Here is a 22355-nt window from a genome sequence, read left to right as displayed (position 1 = left end):
CCTGGTGTAACCCTCCACTATACCTTCCTCCTATAACCATTACCTTCTGGTGTAGACCCTCCACTATATACCTTCCTCCTATAACCATTACCTTCTAGTGTAGACCCTCCACTATATACCTTCCTCCTATAACCATTACCTTCTGGTGTAGACCCTCCACTATATACCTTCCTCCTATAACCATTACCTTCTGGTGTAGACCCTCCACTATATACCTTCCTCCTATAACCATTACCTTCTGGTGTAGACCCTCCACTATATACCTTCCTCCTATAACCATTACATTCTGGTGTAGACCCTCCACTATATACCTTCCTCCTATAACCATTACCTTCTGGTGTAGACCCTCCACTATATACCTTCCTCCTATAACCATTAACTTCTGGTGTAGACCCTCCAGAATATACCTTCCTCCTATAACCATTACCTTCTGGTGTAGACCCTCCACTATATACCTTCCTCCTATAACCATTACCTTCTGGTGTAGACCCTCCACTATATACCTTCCTCCTATAACCATTACCTTCTGGTGTAGACCCACCACTATATACCTTCCTCCTACAGATACCCATTAACTTCTGGTGTAGACCCTCCACTATATCCTCCTCCTACAGATACCCATTACCTTCTAGTGTAGACCTCCACTATATACCTTCCTCCTATAACCATTAACTTCTGGTGTAGACCCTCCACTATATACCTTCCTCCTACAGATACCCATTACCTTCTGGTGTAGACCCTCCACTATATACATTCCTCCTATAACCATTACCTTCTGGTGTAGACCCTCCACTATATACCTTCCTCCTCTAACCATTAACTTCTGGTGTACACCCTCCACTATATACCTTCCTCCTATAACCATTACCTTCTGGTGTAGACCCTCCAGAATATACCTTCCTCCTATAACCATTACCTTCTGGTGTAGACCCTCCACTATATACCTTCCTCCTATAACCATTACCTTCTGGTGTAGACCCTCCACTATATACCTTCCTCCTATAACCATTACCTTCTGGTGTAGACCCTCCAGAATATACCTTCCTCCTATAACCATTACCTTCTGGTGTAGACCCTCCACTATATACCTTCCTCCTATAACCATTACCTTCTGGTGTAGACCCTCCACTATATACCTTCCTCCTATAACCATTACCTTCTGGTGTAGACCCTCCACCATATACCTTCCTCCTACAGATACCCATTGCCTTCTGTAGACCCTCCACTATATACCTTCCTCCTATAACCATTAACTTCTGGTGTAGACCCTCCACTATATACCTTCCTCCTACAGATACCCATTACCTTCTGGTGTAGACCCTCCACTATATACATTCCTCCTATAACCATTAACTTCTGGTGTAGACACTCTGCTATATACCTTCCTCCTACAGATACCCATTACCTTCTGGTGTAGACCCTCCACTATATACCTTCCTCCTATAACCATTACCTTCTGGTGTAGACCCTCCACTATATACCTTCCTCCTATAACCATTACCTTCTGGTGTAGACCCTCCACTATATACCTTCCTCCTATAACCATTACCTTCTGGTGTAGACCCTCCACTATATACCTTCCTCCTATACCCATTACCTTCTGGTGTAGACCCTCTACTATATACCTTTCTCCTATACCCATTACCTTCTGGTGTAGACCCTCCACTATATACCTTCCTCCTACAGATACCCATTACCTTCTGGTGTAGACCCTCCACTATATACCTTCCTCCTATACCCATTACCTTCTGGTGTACACCCTCCACTATATACCTTCCTCCTATAACCATTACCTTCTGGTGTAGACCCTCCAGAATATACCTTCCTCCTATAACCATTACCTTCTGGTGTAGACCCTCCACTATATACCTTCCTCCTATAACCATTACCTTCTGGTGTAGACCCTCCACTATATACCTTCCTCCTATAACCATTACCTTCTGGTGTAGACCCACCACTATATACCTTCCTCCTACAGATACCATTAACTTCTGGTGTAGACCCTCCACTATATCCTCCTCCTACAGATACCATTACCTTCTAGTGTAGACCCTCCACTATATACCTTCCTCCTATAACCATTAACTTCTGGTGTAAACCCTCCACCATATACCTTCCTCCTATAACCATTACCTTCTGGTGTAGACCCTCCACTATATACCTACCTCCTATAACCATTACCTTCTGGTCTACACCCTCCACTATATACCTTCCTCCTATAACCATTACCTTCTGGTGTAGACCCTCCAATATATACCTTCCTCCTTCAGATACCCATTACCTTCTGGTGTAGACCCTTCACTATATACCTTCCTCCTATAACCATTACCTTCTGGTGTAGACCCTCCACTATATACCTTCCTCCTATAACCATTACCTTCTGGTGTAGACCCTCCACTATATACCTTCCTCCTATAACCATTACCTTCTGGTGTAGACCCTCCACTATATACCTTCCTCCTATACCCATTAGCTTCTGGTGTAGACCCTCTACTATATACCTTTCTCCTATACCCATTACCTTCTGGTGTAGACCCTCCACTATATACCTTCCTCCTACAGATACCCATTACCTTCTGGTGTAGACCCTCCACTATATACCTTCCTCCTATAACCATTACCTTCTGGTGTAGACCCTCCACTATATACCTACCTCCTATAACCATTACCTTCTGGTCTACACCCTCCACTATATACCTTCTTCCTATAACCATTACCTTCTGGTGTAGACCCTCCACTATATACCTTCCTCCTTCAGATACCCATTACCTTCTGGTGTAGACCCTTCACTATATACCTTCCTCCTATAACCATTACCTTCTGGTGTCGACCCTCCACTATATACCTTCCTCCTATACCCATTACCTTCTGGTGTACACCTCCACTATATACCTTCCTCCTACAGATACCCATTACCTTCTGGTGTAGACCCTCCACTATATACCTTCCTCCTATACCCATTACCTTCTGGTGTACACCCTCCACTATATACCTTCCTCTTATAACCATTACCTTCTGGTGTAGACCCTCCACTATATACCTTCCTCCTATAACCATTACCTTCTGGTGTAGACCCTCCACTATATACCTTCCTCCTATAACCATTACCTTCTAGTGTAGACCCTCCACTATATACCTTCCTCCTATAACCATTACCTTCTGGTGTAGACCCTCCACTATATACCTTCCTCCTATAACCATTACATTCTGGTGTAGACCCTCCACTATATACCTTCCTCCTATAACCAGTACCTTCTGGTGTAGACCCTCCACTATATACCTTCCTCCTATAACCATTAACTTCTGGTGTAGACCCTCCAGAATATACCTTCCTCCTATAACCATTACCTTCTGGTGTAGACCCTCCACTATATACCTTCCTCCTATAACCATTACCTTCTGGTGTAGACCCACCACTATATACCTTCCTCCTACAGATACCCATTAACTTCTGGTGTAGACCCTCCACTATATCCTCCTCCTACAGATACCCATTACCTTCTAGTGTAGACCCTCCACTATATACCTTCCTCCTATAACCATTACCTTCTGGTGTAGACCCTCTGCTATATACCTTCCTCCTATAACCATTACCTTCTGGTGTAGACCCTCCACTATATACCTTCCTCCTATAACCATTACCTTCTGGTGTAGACCCTCCACTATATACCTTCCTCCTATACCCATTACCTTCTGGTGTAGACCCTCCACTATATACCTTTCTCCTATACCCATTACCTTCTGGTGTAGACCCTCCACTATATACCTTCCTCCTACAGATACCCATTACCTTCTGGTGTAGACCCTCCACTATATACCTTCCTCCTATACCCATTACCTTCTGGTGTACACCCTCCACTATATACCTTCCTCCTATAACCATTACATTTCTGGTGTAGACCCTCCACTATATACCTTCCTCCTATAACCATTACCTTCTGGTGTAGACCCTCCATTATATACCTTCCTCCTACAGATACCCATTAACTTCTGGTGTAGACCCTCCACTATATACCCTCCTCATACAGATACCCATTACCTGCTGGTGTAGACCTCCACTATATACCTTCCTCCTATAACCATTACCTGCTGGTGTAGACCCTCCACTATATACCTTCCTCCTATAAACATTACCTTCTGGTGTAGACCCTCCACTATATACCTTCCTCCTCTAACCATTAACTTCTGGTGTACACCCTCCACTATATACCTTCTATAACCATTACCTTCTGGTGTAGACCCTCCAGAATATACCTTCCTCCTATAACCATTACCTTCTGGTGTAGACCCTCCACTATATACCTTCCTCCTATAACCATTACCTTCTGGTGTAGACCCTCCACTATATACCTTCCTCCTATAACCATTACCTTCTGGTGTAGACCCTCCAGAATATACCTTCCTCCTATAACCATTACCTTCTGGTGTAGACCCTCCACTATATACCTTCCTCCTATAACCATTACCTTCTGGTGTAGACCCTCCACTATATACCTTCCTCCTATAACCATTACCTTCTGGTGTAGACCCTCCACTATATACCTTCCTCCTATAACCATTACCTTCTGGTGTAGACCCTCCACTATATACCTTCCTCCTATAACCATTACATTCTGGTGTAGACCCTCCACTATATACCTTCCTCCTATAACCAGTACCTTCTGGTGTAGACCCTCCACTATATACCTTCCTCCTATAACCATTAACTTCTGGTGTAGACCCTCCAGAATATACCTTCCTCATATAACCATTACCTTCTGGTGTAGACCCTCCACTATATACCTTCCTCCTATAACCATTACCTTCTGGTGTAGACCCTCCACTATATACCTTCCTCCTATAACCATTACCTTCTGGTGTAGACCCACCACTATATACCTTCCTCCTACAGATACCCATTCACTTCTGGTGTAGACCCTCCACTATATCCTCCTCCTACAGATACCCATTACCTTCTAGTGTAGACCCTCCACTATATACCTTCCTCCTATAACCATTAACTTCTGGTGTAGACCCTCCACTATATACCTTCCTCCTACAGATACCCATTACCTTCTGGTGTAGACCCTCCACTATATACATTCCTCCTATAACCATTAACTTCTGGTGTAGACACTCTGCTATATACCTTCCTCCTACAGATACCCATTACCTTCTGGTGTAGACCCTCCACTATATACCTTCCTCCTATAACCATTACCTTCTGGTGTAGACCCTCCACTATATACCTTCCTCCTATAACCATTACCTTCTGGTGTAGACCCTCCACTATATACCTTCCTCCTATAACCATTACCTTCTGGTGTAGACCCTCCACTATATACCTTCCTCCTATAACCATTACCTTCTGGTGTAGACCCTCCACTATATACCTTCCTCCTATAACCATTACCTTCTGGTGTAGACCCTCCACTATATACCTTCCTCCTATACCCATTACCTTCTGGTGTAGACCCTCCACTATATACCTTTCTCCTATACCCATTACCTTCTGGTGTAGACCCTCCACTATATACCTTCCTCCTACAGATACCCATTACCTTCTGGTGTAGACCCTCCACTATATACCTTCCTCCTATACCCATTACCTTCTGGTGTACACCTCCACTATATACCTTCCTCCTATAACCATTACCTTCTGGTGTAGACCCTCCATTATATACCTTCCTCCTACAGATACCCATTAACTTCTGGTGTAGACCCTCCACTATATACCCTCCTCATACAGATACCCATTACCTGCTGGTGTAGACCCTCCACTATATACCTTCCTCCTATAACCATTACCTGCTGGTGTAGACCCTCCACTATATACCTTCCTCCTATAAACATTACCTTCTGGTGTAGACCCTCCACTATATACCTTCCTCCTCTAACCATTAACTTCTGGTGTACACCCTCCACTATATACCTTCCTCCTATAACCATTACCTTCTGGTGTAGACCCTCCAGAATATACCTTCCTCCTATAACCATTACCTTCTGGTGTAGACCCTCCACTATATACCTTCCTCCTATAACCATTACCTTCTGGTGTAGACCCTCCACTATATACCTTCCTCCTATAACCATTACCTTCTGGTGTAGACCCTCCAGAATATACCTTCCTCCTATAACCATTACCTTCTGGTGTAGACCCTCCACTATATACCTTCCTCCTATAACCATTACCTTCTGGTGTAGACCCTCCACTATATACCTTCCTCCTATAACCATTACCTTCTGGTGTAGACCCTCCACTATATACCTTCCTCCTATAACCATTACATTCTGGTGTAGACCTCCACTATATACCTTCCTCCTATAACCAGTACCTTCTGGTGTAGACCCTCCACTATATACCTTCCTCCTATAACCATTAACTTCTGGTGTAGACCCTCCAGAATATACCTTCCTCCTATAACCATTACCTTCTGGTGTAGACCCTCCACTATATACCTTCCTCCTATAACCATTACCTTCTGGTGTAGACCCTCCACTATATACCTTCCTCCTATAACCATTACCTTCTGGTGTAGACCCACCACTATATACCTTCCTCCTACAGATACCCATTAACTTCTGGTGTAGACCCTCCACTATATCCTCCTCCTACAGATACCCATTACCTTCTAGTGTAGACCCTCCACTATATACCTTCCTCCTATAACCATTAACTTCTGGTGTAGACCCTCCACTATATACCTTCCTCCTACAGATACCCATTACCTTCTGGTGTAGACCCTCCACTATATACATTCCTCCTATAACCATTAACTTCTGGTGTAGACACTCTGCTATATACCTTCCTCCTACAGATACCCATTACCTTCTGGTGTAGACCCTCCACTATATACCTTCCTCCTATAACCATTACCTTCTGGTGTAGACCCTCCACTATATACCTTCCTCCTATAACCATTACCTTCTGGTGTAGACCCTCCACTATATACCTTCCTCCTATAACCATTACCTTCTGGTGTAGACCCTCCACTATATACCTTCCTCCTATACCCATTACCTTCTGGTGTAGACCCTCCACTATATACCTTTCTCCTATACCCATTACCTTCTGGTGTAGACCCTCCACTATATACCTTCCTCCTACAGATACCCATTACCTTCTGGTGTAGACCCTCCACTATATACCTTCCTCCTATACCCATTACCTTCTGGTGTACACCCTCCACTATATACCTTCCTCCTATAACCATTACATTTCTGGTGTAGACCCTCCACTATATACCTTCCTCCTATAACCATTACCTTCTGGTGTAGACCCTCCATTATATACCTTCCTCCTACAGATACCCATTAACTTCTGGTGTAGACCCTCCACTATATACCCTCCTCATACAGATACCCATTACCTGCTGGTGTAGACCCTCCACTATATACCTTCCTCCTATAACCATTACCTGCTGGTGTAGACCCTCCACTATATACCTTCCTCCTATAAACATTACCTTCTGGTGTAGACCCTCCACTATATACCTTCCTCCTCTAACCATTAACTTCTGGTGTAGACCCACCACTATATACCTTCCTCCTACAGATACCCATTAACTTCTGGTGTAGACCCTCCACTATATCCTCCTCCTACAGATACCCATTACCTTCTAGTGTAGACCCTCCACTATATACCTTCCTCCTATAACCATTACCTTCTGGTGTAGACCCTCCACCATATACCTTCCTCCTATAAACATTACCTTCTGGTGTAGACCCTCCACTATATACCTTCCTCCTATAACCATTACCTTCTGGTGTAGACCCTCCACTATATACCTTCCTCCTATAACCATTACCTTCTAGTGTAGACCCTCCACTATATACCTTCCTCCTATAACCATTACCTTCTGGTGTAGACCCTCCACCATATACCTTCCTCCTACAGATACCCATTACCTTCTGGTGTAGACCCTCCACTATATACCTTCCTCCTATAACCATTAACTTCTGGTGTAGACCCTCCACTATATACCTTCCTCCTACAGATACCCATTACCTTCTGGTGTAGACCCTCCACTATATACATTCCTCCTATAACCATTAACTTCTGGTGTAGACACTCTGCTATATACCTTCCTCCTACAGATACCCATTACCTTCTGGTGTAGACCCTCCACTATATACCTTCCTCCTATAACCATTACCTTCTGGTGTAGACCCTCCACTATATACCTTCCTCCTATAACCATTACCTTCTGGTGTAGACCCTCCACTATATACCTTCCTCCTATAACCATTACCTTCTGGTGTAGACCCTCCACTATATACCTTCCTCCTATACCCATTACCTTCTGGTGTAGACCCTCTACTATATACCTTTCTCCTATACCCATTACCTTCTGGTGTAGACCCTCCACTATATACCTTCCTCCTACAGATACCCATTACCTTCTGGTGTAGACCCTCCACTATATACCTTCCTCCTATACCCATTACCTTCTGGTGTAGACCCTCCACTATATACCTTCCTCCTATAACCATTACCTTCTGGTGTAGACCCTCCACTATATACCTTCCTCCTATAACCATTACCTTCTGGTGTAGACCCTCCACTATATACCTTCCTCCTATAACCATTACCTTCTGGTGTAGACCCTCCACTATATACCTTCCTCCTATAACCATTACCTTCTGGTGTAGACCCACCACTATATACCTTCCTCCTACAGATACCCATTAACTTCTGGTGTAGACCCTCCACTATATCCTCCTCCTACAGATACCCATTACCTTCTAGTGTAGACCCTCCACTATATACCTTCCTCCTATAACCATTAACTTCTGGTGTAAACCTCCACTATATACCTTCCTCCTATAACCATTACCTTATGGTGTAGACCCTCCACTATATACCTTCCTCCTATAACCATTACCTTCTGGTGTAGAACCTCCACTATATACCTTCCTCCTATAACCATTACCTTATGGTGTAGACCCTCCACTATATACCTTCCTCCTATACCCATTACCTTCTGGTGTAGACCCTCCACTATATACCTTCCTCCTATAACCATTACCTTCTGGTGTAGAACCTCCACTATATACCTTCCTCCTATAACCATTACCTTCTGGTGTAGACCCTCCACTATATACCTTCCTCCTACAGATACCCATTACCTTCTGGTGTAGAACCTCCACTATATACCTTCCTCCTATAACCATTACCTTATGGTGTAGACCCTCCACTATATACCTTCCTCCTATACCCATTACCTTCTGGTGTAGACCCTCCACTATATACCTTCCTCCTATACCCATTACCTTCTGGTGTAGACCCTCCACTATATACCTTCCTCCTATACCCATTACCTTCTGGTGTACACCCTCCACTATATACCTTCCTCCTATAACCATTACCTTCTGGTGTAGACCCTCCACTATATACCTTCCTCCTATACCCATTACCTTCTGGTGTAGACCCTCTACTATATACCTTCCTCCTATAACCATTACCTTCTGGTGTAGACCCTCCACTATATACCTTCCTCCTATAACCATTACCTTCTGGTGTAGACCCTCCACTATATACCTTCCTCCTATAACCATTACCTTCTGGTGTAGACCCACCACTATATACCTTCCTCCTACAGATACCCATTAACTTCTGGTGTAGACCCTCTACTATATACCTTTCTCCTATACCCATTACCTTCTGGTGTAGACCCTCCACTATATACCTTCCTCCTACAGATACCCATTACCTTCTGGTGTAGACCCTCCACTATATACCTTCCTCCTATAACCATTACCTTCTGGTGTAGACCCTCCACTATATACCTACCTCCTATAACCATTACCTTCTGGTCTACACCCTCCACTATATACCTTCCTCCTATACCCATTACCTTCTGGTGTAGACCCTCTACTATATACCTTTCTCCTATACCCATTACCTTCTGGTGTAGACCCTCCACTATATACCTTCCTCCTACAGATACCCATTACCTTCTGGTGTAGACCCTCCACTATATACCTTCCTCCTATAACCATTACCTTCTGGTGTAGACCCTCCACTATATACCTACCTCCTATAACCATTACCTTCTGGTCTACACCCTCCACTATATACCTTCCTCCTATAACCATTACCTTCTGGTGTAGACCCTTCACTATATACCTTCCTCCTATAACCATTACCTTCTGGTCTACGCCCTCCACCCTCTAAAGTCACATGAATAAGTATATTTCATGTTCTCAAACCAACACCTAGTGACCTCATCAAGTAGCGGCTGGGATGTGTTGTGTTGTGTTGTGTTGTGTTGTGTTGTGTTGTGTTGTGTTGTGTTGTGTTGTGCTAAAGTAGCTGTGTAACTCAATGATATTGTAGCATCCTTAAAACAACACCAAGGGACCTCATCAAGTAGCAGCAGGGATGTGTTGGTGATTCATTTAGAGAGAGAGACAACATTAATAATACCATCAATAATACCAATAATATAATCAGTCACACCAGTCTGTAATGCATTATGAAAACATTTACACATTTATACAGTCAGTTAAGAGAATAAATTATTATAATGTACAACTTTATAACAGTCCTACAATACTGTAGACATTATAACAGACGTAATATTAATATCCTCTGTGTTATTTCTAGATTCAGATGAGCTTGCTGTGATTTGCCAACGTGAACTGAAATCTAATCTAAAGAAGAAGTTTCAATGTGTATTTGAGGGGATCGCTAAACAAGGAAACCCAACACTTCTCAATAAGATCTACACAGAGCTTTACATCACAGAGGGTGGAACAGGAGAGGTCAATAATGAACATGAGCTGAGACAGATTGAGACAACAACCAGGAAACAAGCAAGACCAGAGACTGCAATCAAATGTAACGACATCTTCAAACCCTTAACTGGACAAGACAAACTTATCAGAACTGTGCTGACAAAGGGAGTCGCTGGCATTGGAAAAACAGTCTCTGTGCAGAAGTTCATTCTGGACTGGGCTGAAGGAAAAGCAAATCAGGATGTCCAATTTGTGTTTTCATTCCCTTTTCGGGAGCTGAATTTGATGAAAGGGGACAAACACACTTTCATTGAACTTCTTCATCACTTCTCAATGGAAACCAAACAATCAGGAATCTCCAACTATGACAAGTACACAGTTCTGTTCATCTTTGATGGTCTGGATGAGTGCCGACTGCCCCTAGACTTCCAGAAGAACAAGATCTGTTGGGACGTCACAGAGTCAACCTCAGTGGATGTTCTGCTGACAAATCTCATCAAGGGAAATCTGCTTCCCTCTGCTCTCATCTGGATAACCACCCGACCTGCAGCAGCCAATAAGATCCCTTCAGGGTGTGTTGACCAGGTGACAGAGGTACGAGGGTTCAATGACCCACAGAAGGAGGAGTACTTCAGGAAGAGATTCAGTGATGAGGACCTGGCCAGCAGAATCATCTCACAAATAAAGACATCAAGGAGCCTCCACATCATGTGCCACATTCCAGTCTTCTGTTGGATTTCTGCAACAGTCCTTGAACACATGCTGAAACATAAGAGAGAAGAGATGCCCAAGACTCTGACTGAGATGTACACACACCTTGTGGAGTTTCATACCAAACAGAAGAACGAAAAGTATCTTGGGAAAGAAGAGACAGGTCCACACTGGAATAAAGAGAGCATTCTGTCACTGGGAAAACTGGCTTTTCAACAGCTTGTGAAGGGCAATCTGATTTTCTATGAAGAAGACCTGAAAGAGGCTGGCATTGATGTCAATGAAGCCTCAGTGTACTCAGGATTGTGCACACAGCTCTTTAAAGAGGAATGTGTGCTGTACCAGAACAAGGTGTACTGCTTTGTTCATCTGAGCATTCAGGAGTTTCTGGCTGCTGTATATGTGTTCCTCTCATTCATCAACAACAATGAGAATCTAATGGACAAACTGCAAACAAACAACGAGCCTGAAGTTACTTTCTACAGGAGTGCTGTGGATAAAGCCTTACAAAGTGAGACGGGAAACCTGGACCTTTTCCTCCGCTTCCTTCTGGGCCTCTCACTGGAGTCCAACCAGAAGCACTTACGAGGTCTACTGACAAAGTCAGGAAGCAGCTCACAGAGCCATGAAGAAACAGTCAAGTACATCAAGGAGAAGATCAGGGAGAATCCCTCTCCAGAGAGGTGCATCAATCTGTTCCACTGTCTGAATGAACTGAATGACCATTCTCTAGTGGAGGAGATCCAAAGCTACCTGAGATCAGGAAGTCTCTCAAAACCCAACCTATCACCTGCACAGTGGTCAGCTCTGGTCTTTGTGTTGCTGACTTCAGAAAAGGAGCTGGATGTGTTTGACCTGAAGAAGTACTCCAGATCAGAGGAAGGTCTTCTGAGGCTGCTGCCAGTGGTCAAAGCCTCCAGAGCTGCTCTGTGAGTAAATAAAATAACATATAAGAACTAATCATCAGGAAGAAATATTCAGTTTAGAGAAAAATATATATTATAATATGTATATAATATTATATTGAAAAACATATTGAATAAAGTCATTGATTTTCACATTAGTATAACAATATGACCATACAATTCTAGGAAATAGAAGATGAATCTATATGTTGTTTGGGAGAATAAACCAAATGCATCTACCATTGTCCTTCTACACTACTGGTGTTAAATTAACAGTGTGTTTGTGAAGTCATGATGATCTCTTTGTCAGGCTGTCAGGCTGTGGAGTCACAGAGGAAGGCTGTGCTTCTCTGGTCTCAGCTCTGAGGTCAAACCCCTCACACCTGAGAGAGCTGGACCTGAGTAACAATGACCTGAAGGATTTAGGAGTGAAGCTGCTCTCTGCTGGACTGGGAATCCCCACTGTAAACTGGAGACTCTGAGGTCAGTATTATCAGATATGAAAGCACTTTATGTATGTAGTTCTCCCATTTGAAAAGTAATTATTCGGTTATATTCACTTATAGTGTATTAAAGTAGTCATACGTTTAGTATTTGGTCCCATATTCCATGCCTGCAGTGATTACATCAAGCTTGTGATTCTACTAACTTGTTGAATTAATTTGCAGTTTGTCTTGGTTGTGTTGTAGATGTTTTCCTAATAGAAACTGAATGGTGAATAATGTCCTGTCATTTTGGAGTCACTTCACTTGTATTGTCAGTAAGAATAGAATATGTTTCTGAACACTTCTACATTCATGTGGATGCTACTATGATTATGAATCATCAGTAATGAATCGAGAATAATGATGAATGAGAAAGTTACAGAGGCACAATTATCACACCCCCTCTGTTGGTAATGACTCTGTTATTGGTAATAATGTGAGGTTAGCATGTTGTGTTGTATCCTCTGTTATTGGTAATGGTGAGAGGTTAGCATGTTTTGTTGTAGTCTCTGTTATTGGTAATGGTGAGAGGTTAGCATGTTTTGTTGTAGTCTCTGTTATTGGTAATGGTGAGAGGTTAGCATGTTTTGTTGTAGTCTCTGTTATTGGTAATGGTGAGAGGTTTGCATGTTTTGCTGTAGTCTCTGTTATTGGTAATGGTGAGAGGTTAGCATGTTTTGTTGTAGCCTCTGTTATTGGTAATGGTGAGAGGTTAGCATGTTTTGTTGTAGTCTCTGTTATTAGTAATGGTGAGAGGTTAGCATGTTTTGTTGTAGCCTCTGTTATTGGTAATGGTGAGAGGTTAGCATGTTTTGTTGTAGTCTCTGTTATTGGTAATGGTGAGAGGTTAGCATGTTTTCTTGTAGTCTCTGTCAGGTTTAATTTATTATTATTATTATTATGTTATCTACTCTCTTAGACAGAAAAGTACTCCACATCCACCATTTTATTATTGGGCAAAACACAACCAAAAACACAACCAAAAACACAACCAAAACAAACTGCAAATGCAACCAACGAGTTTACGACAAAAACTACATTTTTGACTATTTTAATACACTATGAGTGAATTGGTCAGAATACTTAAGACTTCTTCAAATGGGGAGACTGGAAACATAAATTGTTTTTTTTTCTAAATGGTGAAACAGATATGTATTAAAATACCCTCAAATAAAAGGGGACATTATAGACTGTCACCTCATATGAAACATTTGATCTGAAATCCAAAATGTTGGAGTACAGAGACACATTTAAAATGTTAGCTTCACTGTCAAAATAGATATGGTGTGGACTGTAGACTCAATACAATCTAAATCTGATTCCTCACTGTCTAAATAGATATGGTGTGGACTGTATACTCAATACAATCTAAATCTGATACCTCACTGTCTAAATAAATATGGTGTGGACTGTATACTCAATACAATCTAAATCTGATACCTCACTGTCTAAATAGATATGGTGTGGACTGTATACTCAATACAATCTAAATCTGATACCTCACTGTCTAAATAGATATGGTGTGGACTGTATACTCAATACAATCTAAATCTGATACCTCACTGTCTAAATATATATGGTGTGGACTGTATACTCAATACAATCTAAATCTGATACCTCACTGTCTAAATAGATATGGTGTGGACTGTATACTCAATACAATCTAAATCTGATACCTTACTGTCTAAATAGATATGGTGTGGACTGTATACTCAATACAATCTAAATCTGATTCCTCACTGTCTAAATAGATATGGTGTGGACTGTATACTCAATACAATCTAAATCTGATACTCACTGTCTAAATAGATATGGTGTGGACTGTATACTCAATACAATATAAATCTGATTCCTCACTGTCTAAATAGATATGGTGTGGACTGTATACTCAATACAATCTAAATCTGATACCTCACTGTCTAAATAGATATGGTGTGGACTGTATACTCAATACAATCTAAATCTGATACCTCACTGTCTAAATAGATATGGTGTGGACTGTATACTCAATACAATATAAATCTGATTCCTCACTGTCTAAATAGATATGGTGTGGACTATATACTCAATACAATCTAAATCTGATACCTCACTGTCTGTCTTCTGACTGATATTGCTTTTTAAACTGGTCTGGTCAGTCTACTCACATATTTGTTAATTTGCATCTTTCTATCTTCAAGCAATACTTGGATAATTTGCCATTTCTAATAATTTCTCATTTGTAATTTCTAATAATTTCTAATTTCATTTCTAAGAATGATATATTCGTTCATTTATTAATAGATATGGAAGGTTTCAGGACACTGATATATCTGAATATGTTGAAAAAATAAACTGCCACTATTTTCACCACCAAACAATATCAGTGTGATTTAAATATGATTTGACTCTTTGCAGGCTGTCAGGCTGTGGAGTCACAGAGGAAGGCTGTGCTTCTCTGGTCTCAGCTCTGGAGTCAAAACCCTCACACCTGAGAGAGCTGGATCTGAGTAACAATGACCTGAAGGATTCAGGAGTGAAGCTGCTCTCTGCTGGACTGGGGAATCCCCACTGTAAACTGGAGACTCTGAGGTCAGTATTCCTGTAGTTGGTCAACAAGTGATAACTGTTCACCAGATCCACATGTGTTTACCAGACACACATAGTCCACACCATATGTGTTTGGACAGTGAAGCTTACAGTTTTAAATGTGGTGCTTTGCTCCACAGAATGGTCAGGCAGGCTAGAGGTCAGGACAGGCAGAATGGTCAGGCAGACTAGAGGTCAGGACAGGCAGAATGGTAAGGCAGGCTAGAGGTCAGGACAGGCAGACTGGTCAGGCAGACTAGAGGACAGGCAGAATGGTCAGGCAGGCGGGTACAGAGTCCAGAAAACAAGGGACAAAAAACCGGGAGGAACAAATAGAAGCAGGAGTAGAGAAAACGCTGGTTGGCTTGATAAACATACAAGACAAACTGGTACAGAGAAACAGGAAACACAGGGACATATACACCAGGGAAACACAGGGATATATACACCAGGGATATATACACCAGGGATATATAAACCAGGGAACACAGGGATAAATACACCAGGGAACACAGGGATAAATACACCAGGGATATATACACCAGGGATATATACACCAGGGATATATACACCAGGGATATATACACCAGGGATATATACACCAGGTAAACACAGGGATATATACACCAGGGATATATACACCAGGGATATATACACCAGGGATATATACACCAGGGATATATACACCAGGGATATATACACCAGGGATATATACACCAGGGATATATACACCAGGGATATATACACCAGGAACACAGGGATAAATACACCAGGGGAACACAGGGATAAATACACCAGGGAACACAGGGACATATACACCAGGGATATATACAGCAGGGATATATACACCAGGGATAAATACAGCAGGGATATATACACCAGGGATAAATACACCAGGGATAAATACACCAGGGATATATACACCATGGATAAATACACCAGGGATATATACACCAGGGATATATACACCAGGGATAAATACACCAGGAAACACAGGGATATATACAGCAGGGATATATACACCAGGGATATATACACCAGGGATATATACACCAGGGATATATACACCAGGGATATATACACCAGGGATATATACACCAGGGATATATACACCAGGGGAACACAGGGATATATACACCAGGGATATATACACCAGGGATATATACACCAGGGAAACACAGGGATATATACACCAGGGATATATACACCAGGGATATATACACCAGGGATATATACACCAAGGATAAATACACCAGGGATAAATACACCAGGGATATATACACCAGGGAAACACAGGGATATATACACCAGGGATAAATACACCAGGGATAAATACACCAGGGATATTTACACCAGGGATATATACACCAGGGAAACACAGGGATATATACACCAGGGATATATACACCAGGGAAACACAGGGATATATACACCAGGGTTATATACACCAGGGAAACACAGGGATAAATACACCAGGGATATATACACCAGGGAAACACAGAGATATATACACAAGATAACACAGGGATATATACACCAGGGATATATACACCAGGGAAACAGGGATAAATACACCAGGGATATACACACCAGGGAAACACAGGGATATATACACCAGGGATATATACACCAGGGATATACACACCAGGGAAACACAGTGATATATACACCAGGGATATACACACCAGGGAAACACAGGGATATATACCCCAGGGATATATACCCAGGGATATATACACCAGGGATATATACACCAGGGAAACACAGGGATAAATACACCAGGAAACACTGGGATATATACACCAGGGAAACACAGGGATATATACACCAGGGAAACACAGGGATATATACACCAGGAAACACAGGGATATATACACCAGGGAAACACAGGGATATATACACCAGGGAAACACAGGGATATATACACCAGGGATATATACACCAGGGAAACACAGGGATATATACACCAGGGAAACACAGGGATATATACACCAGGGATATATACACCAGGGAAACACAGGGATATATACACCAGGGAACACAGGGATATATACACCAGGGATATATACACCAGGGAAACACAGGGATATATACACCAGGGATATATACACCAGGGAAACACAGGGATATATACACCAGGGGACACAGGGATATATACACCAGGGATATATACAGCAGGGATATATACACCAGGGGAACACAGGGATATATACACCAGGGATATATACACCAGGGATATATACACCAGGGATATATACACCAGGGATATATACACCAGGGAAACACAGGGATATATACACCAGGGATATATACACCAGGGATATATACACCAGGGAAACACAGGGATATGTACACCAGGGATATATACACCAGGGATATATACACCAGGGAAACACAGGGATATATACACCAGGGATATATACACCAGGGATATATACACCAGGTAAACACAGGGATATATACACCAGGGAAACACAGGGATATATACACCAGGGAAACACATGGATATATACACCAGGGAAACACAGGGATATATACACCAGGGATATATATCACCAGGGAAACACAGGGATATATACACCAGGGATATATACACCAGGGAAACACAGGGATATATACACCAGGAAACACAGGGATATATACACCAGGGAAACACAGGGATAAATACACCAGGGAAACACAGGGATATGTACACCAGGGAACACAGGGATATATATACACCAGGGATATATACACCAGGGATATATACACCAGGGATATATACACCAGGGAAGCACAGGGATATATACACCAGGGAAACACAGGGATATATACACCAGGGAACACAGGGATATATACACCAGGGATATATACACCAGGGAAACACAGGGATATATACACCAGGGATATATACACCAGGGAAACACAGGGATATATACACCAGGGGACACAGGGATATATACACCAGGGATATATACACCAGGGATATATACAGCAGGGATATATACACCAGGGAACACAGGGATATATACACCAGGGATAAATACACCAGGGATATATACACCAGGGATATATACACCAGGGAACAAAGGGATAAATACACCAGGAACACAGGGATAAATACACCAGGGATATATACACCAGGGATATATACACCAGGGATATATTCACCAGGGAAACACAGGGATATATACACCAGGGATATATACACCAGGGATATATACACCAGGGAACACAGGGATAAATACACCAGGGAACACAGGGATAAATACACCAGGGATATATACACCAGGGATATATACACCAGAGAACACAGGGATAAATACACCAGGGAAACACAGGGACATATACACCAGGGATATATACAGCAGAGATATATACACCATGGATAAATACACCAGGGATATATACACCAGGGATAAATACAACAGGGAAACACAGGGATATATACACCAGGGATATATACACCAGGGATATATACAGCAGGGATATATACACCAGGGAAACACAGGGATATATACACCAGGGATAAATACACCAGGGATAAATACACCAGGGATATATACACCAGGGATACACCAGAATACACCAGGGATATATACACCAGGGGAACACAGGGATATATACACCAGGGATATATACACCAGGGATATATACACCAGGGATATATACACCAGGGATATATACACCAGGGATATATATACCAGGGAAACACAGGGATATATACACCAGGGATATATACACCAGGGATATATACACCAGGGAACACAGGGATAAATACACCAGGGAACACAGGGACATATACACCAGGGATAAATACACCAGGGATATATACACCATGGATAAATACACCAGGGATATATACACCAGGGATATATACACCAGGGATATATACACCAGGGATATATACACCAGGGAAACACAGGGATATATACACCAGGGATATATACACCAGGGGATATATACAGCAGGGATATATACACCAGGGGAACACAGGGATATATACACCAGGTATATATACACCAGGATATATACAGCAGGGAAAAACAGGGATATATACACCAGGGAAACACAGGGATATATACACCAGGGGAACACAGGGATATATACACCAGGGATATATACACAGGATATATACACCAGGGAACACAGGGATATATACACCAGGGATAAAATACACCAGGGATATATACACCAGGGATAAATACAACAGGGATATATACACCAGGGGAACACAGGGATATATACACCAGGGATATATACACCAGGGATATATACACCAGGGATATATACACCAGGGAAAACAGGGATATCTACACCAGGGACACACAGGGATATATACACCAGGGAACACAGGGATATATACACCAGGGATATATACACCAGGGATATATACACCAGGGATAAATACACCAGGGATAAATACACCAGGGATAAATACACAGGGATATGTACACCAGGGATATGTACACCAGGGATAAATACACCAGGGATAAATACACCAGGGATATGTACACCAGGGATAAATACACCAGGGATAAATACACCAGGGATAAATACACCAGGGATAAATACACCAGGGATATGTACACCAGGGATAACACCAGGGATAAATACACCAGGGATAAATACACAGGGATAAATACACCAGGGATAAATACACCAGGGATATATACACCAGGGATATATACACAGGGAAAATACACCAGGGATAAATACACCAGGGATATATACACCAGGGAAAAACAGGGATATATACACCAGGGAACACAGGGATATATACACCAGGGGAACACAGGGATATATACAGGGAAACAGGGATATATACAGCAGGGATATATACACCAGAGGAACACAGGATATATACACCAGGGATAAATACACCAGGGATATATACACCAGGGATAAATACAACAGGGATATGTACACCAGGGGAACACAGGGATATATACACCAGGGATATATACACCAGGGATATATACACCAGGGATATATACACCAGGGAAAAACAGGGATATCTACACCAGGGACACACAGGGATATATACACCAGGGGAACACAGGGATATATACACCAGGGATATATACACCAGGGATATATACACCAGGGATAAATACACCAGGGATATATACACCAGGGATAAATACACCAGGGATATATACACCAGGGATAAATACACCAGGGATAAATACACCAGGGATAAATACACCAGGGAAACACAGGGATATATACACCAGGGATATATACAGCAGGGATATATACACCAGGGAAAATACACCAGGGATAAATACACCAGAGATATATACACCAGGGAAACACAGGGATATATACACCAGGGATATATACACCAGGGAAACACAGGGATATATACACCAGGGAAACACAGGGATAAATACACCAGGGATATATACACCAGGGAAACACAGGGATAAATACACCAGGGATATATACACCAGGGAAACACAGGGATAATACACCAGGGAAACACAGGGATATATACACCAGGGATATATACACCAGGGAAACACAGGGATAAATACACCAGGGATATATACACCAGGGAAACACAGGGATATATACACCAGGATATATACACCAGGGAAACACAGGGATATATACACCAGGGAACACAGGGATAAATACACCAGGGATATACACCAGGAAACACAGGGATATATACACCAGGGATATATACACCAGGGAAACACAGGATATATACACCAGGGATATATACACCAGGGATAGGATATACACCAGGGATATATACACCAGATATATACACCAGGGATAAATACACCAGGGATATATACACCAGGGAAACACAGGGATATATACACCAGGGATATATACACCAGGGAAACACAGGGATATATACACCAGGATATATACACCAGGGAAACACAGGGATATATACACCAGGGAAACACAGGGATAAATACACCAGGGATATTTACACCAGGGAAACACAGGGATAAATACACCAGGGATATATACACCAGGGAAACACAGGATATATACACCAGGGATATATACACAGGGATATATACACCAGGGAAACACAGGGATATATACCAGGGATATATACACCAGGGATATATACACCAGGGAAACACAGGGATATATACACCAGGGATATATACACCAGGAAACACAGGATATATACACCAGGGAAACACAGGGATAAATACACCAGGGATATATACACCAGGGAAACACAGGGATATATACACCAGGGATATATACACCAGGGATAAATACACCAGGGATATATACACCAGGGAAACACAGGGGATATATACACCAGGGATATATACACCAGGGAAACACAGGGATATATACACCAGGGAAACACAGGGATATATACACCAGGGATATTTACACCAGGGAAACACAGGGATAAATACACCAGGGATATATACACCAGGGAAACATACACCAGGGATATATACACCAGGGATATATACACCAGGGAAACACAGGGATATATACACAGGGATAACCAGGGATATATACACCAGGAAACACAGGGATATATACACCAGGGATATATACACCAGGGAAACACAGGGATATATACACCAGGGAACACAGGGATAAATACACCAGGGATATATACACCAGGGAAACACAGGGATATATACACCAGGGATATATACACCAGGGATAATACACCAGGGATATATACACCAGGGAAACACAGGGATATATACACCAGGGATATATACACCAGGAAACACAGGGATATATACACCAGGGATATATACACCAGGGAAACACAGGGATATATACACCAGGGATATATACACCAGGGAAACACAGGGATATATACACCAGGGATATATACACCAGGGAAACACAGGGATATATACACCAGGGAAACACAGGATAACACCAGGGATATACACAGGGATATATACACCAGGGAAACACAGGGATATATACACCAGGGATATATACACCAGGAAACACAGGGATATATACACCAGGG

At 42.1% G+C, this 22355-nt stretch overlaps 1 protein-coding gene across 5 annotated transcripts in view; it reads left to right on the top strand.

Annotated features, from left to right (window-relative positions):
- The window catches only part of LOC127925104 (NLR family CARD domain-containing protein 3-like), a 46724-nt gene extending 31317 nt beyond the window's left edge, over positions 1-15407 (top strand). For 4 of the 5 annotated variants that reach the window (XM_052509906.1, XM_052509904.1, XM_052509905.1 and 1 more), the window contains exons 7-8: positions 10589-12359; positions 15218-15407. In XM_052509906.1, the coding sequence (XP_052365866.1) occupies positions 10589-12359; positions 15218-15407 (1961 nt within the window). Of the gene's footprint in view, positions 1-10588; positions 12360-12645; positions 12819-15217 lie in introns of all 5 variants that reach the window. The other variant, XM_052509908.1, reaches the window with a different exon arrangement.
- Positions 15408-22355: the final 6948 nt, after the last annotated feature.

Source organism: Oncorhynchus keta, unplaced genomic scaffold, assembly GCF_023373465.1.
Source record: "Oncorhynchus keta strain PuntledgeMale-10-30-2019 unplaced genomic scaffold, Oket_V2 Un_contig_5109_pilon_pilon, whole genome shotgun sequence".
NCBI lineage: Eukaryota > Metazoa > Chordata > Actinopteri > Salmoniformes > Salmonidae > Oncorhynchus > Oncorhynchus keta.
Note: the sequence above shows the minus strand (reverse complement) of the source record. Positions and strands in the feature narration are given on the sequence as shown.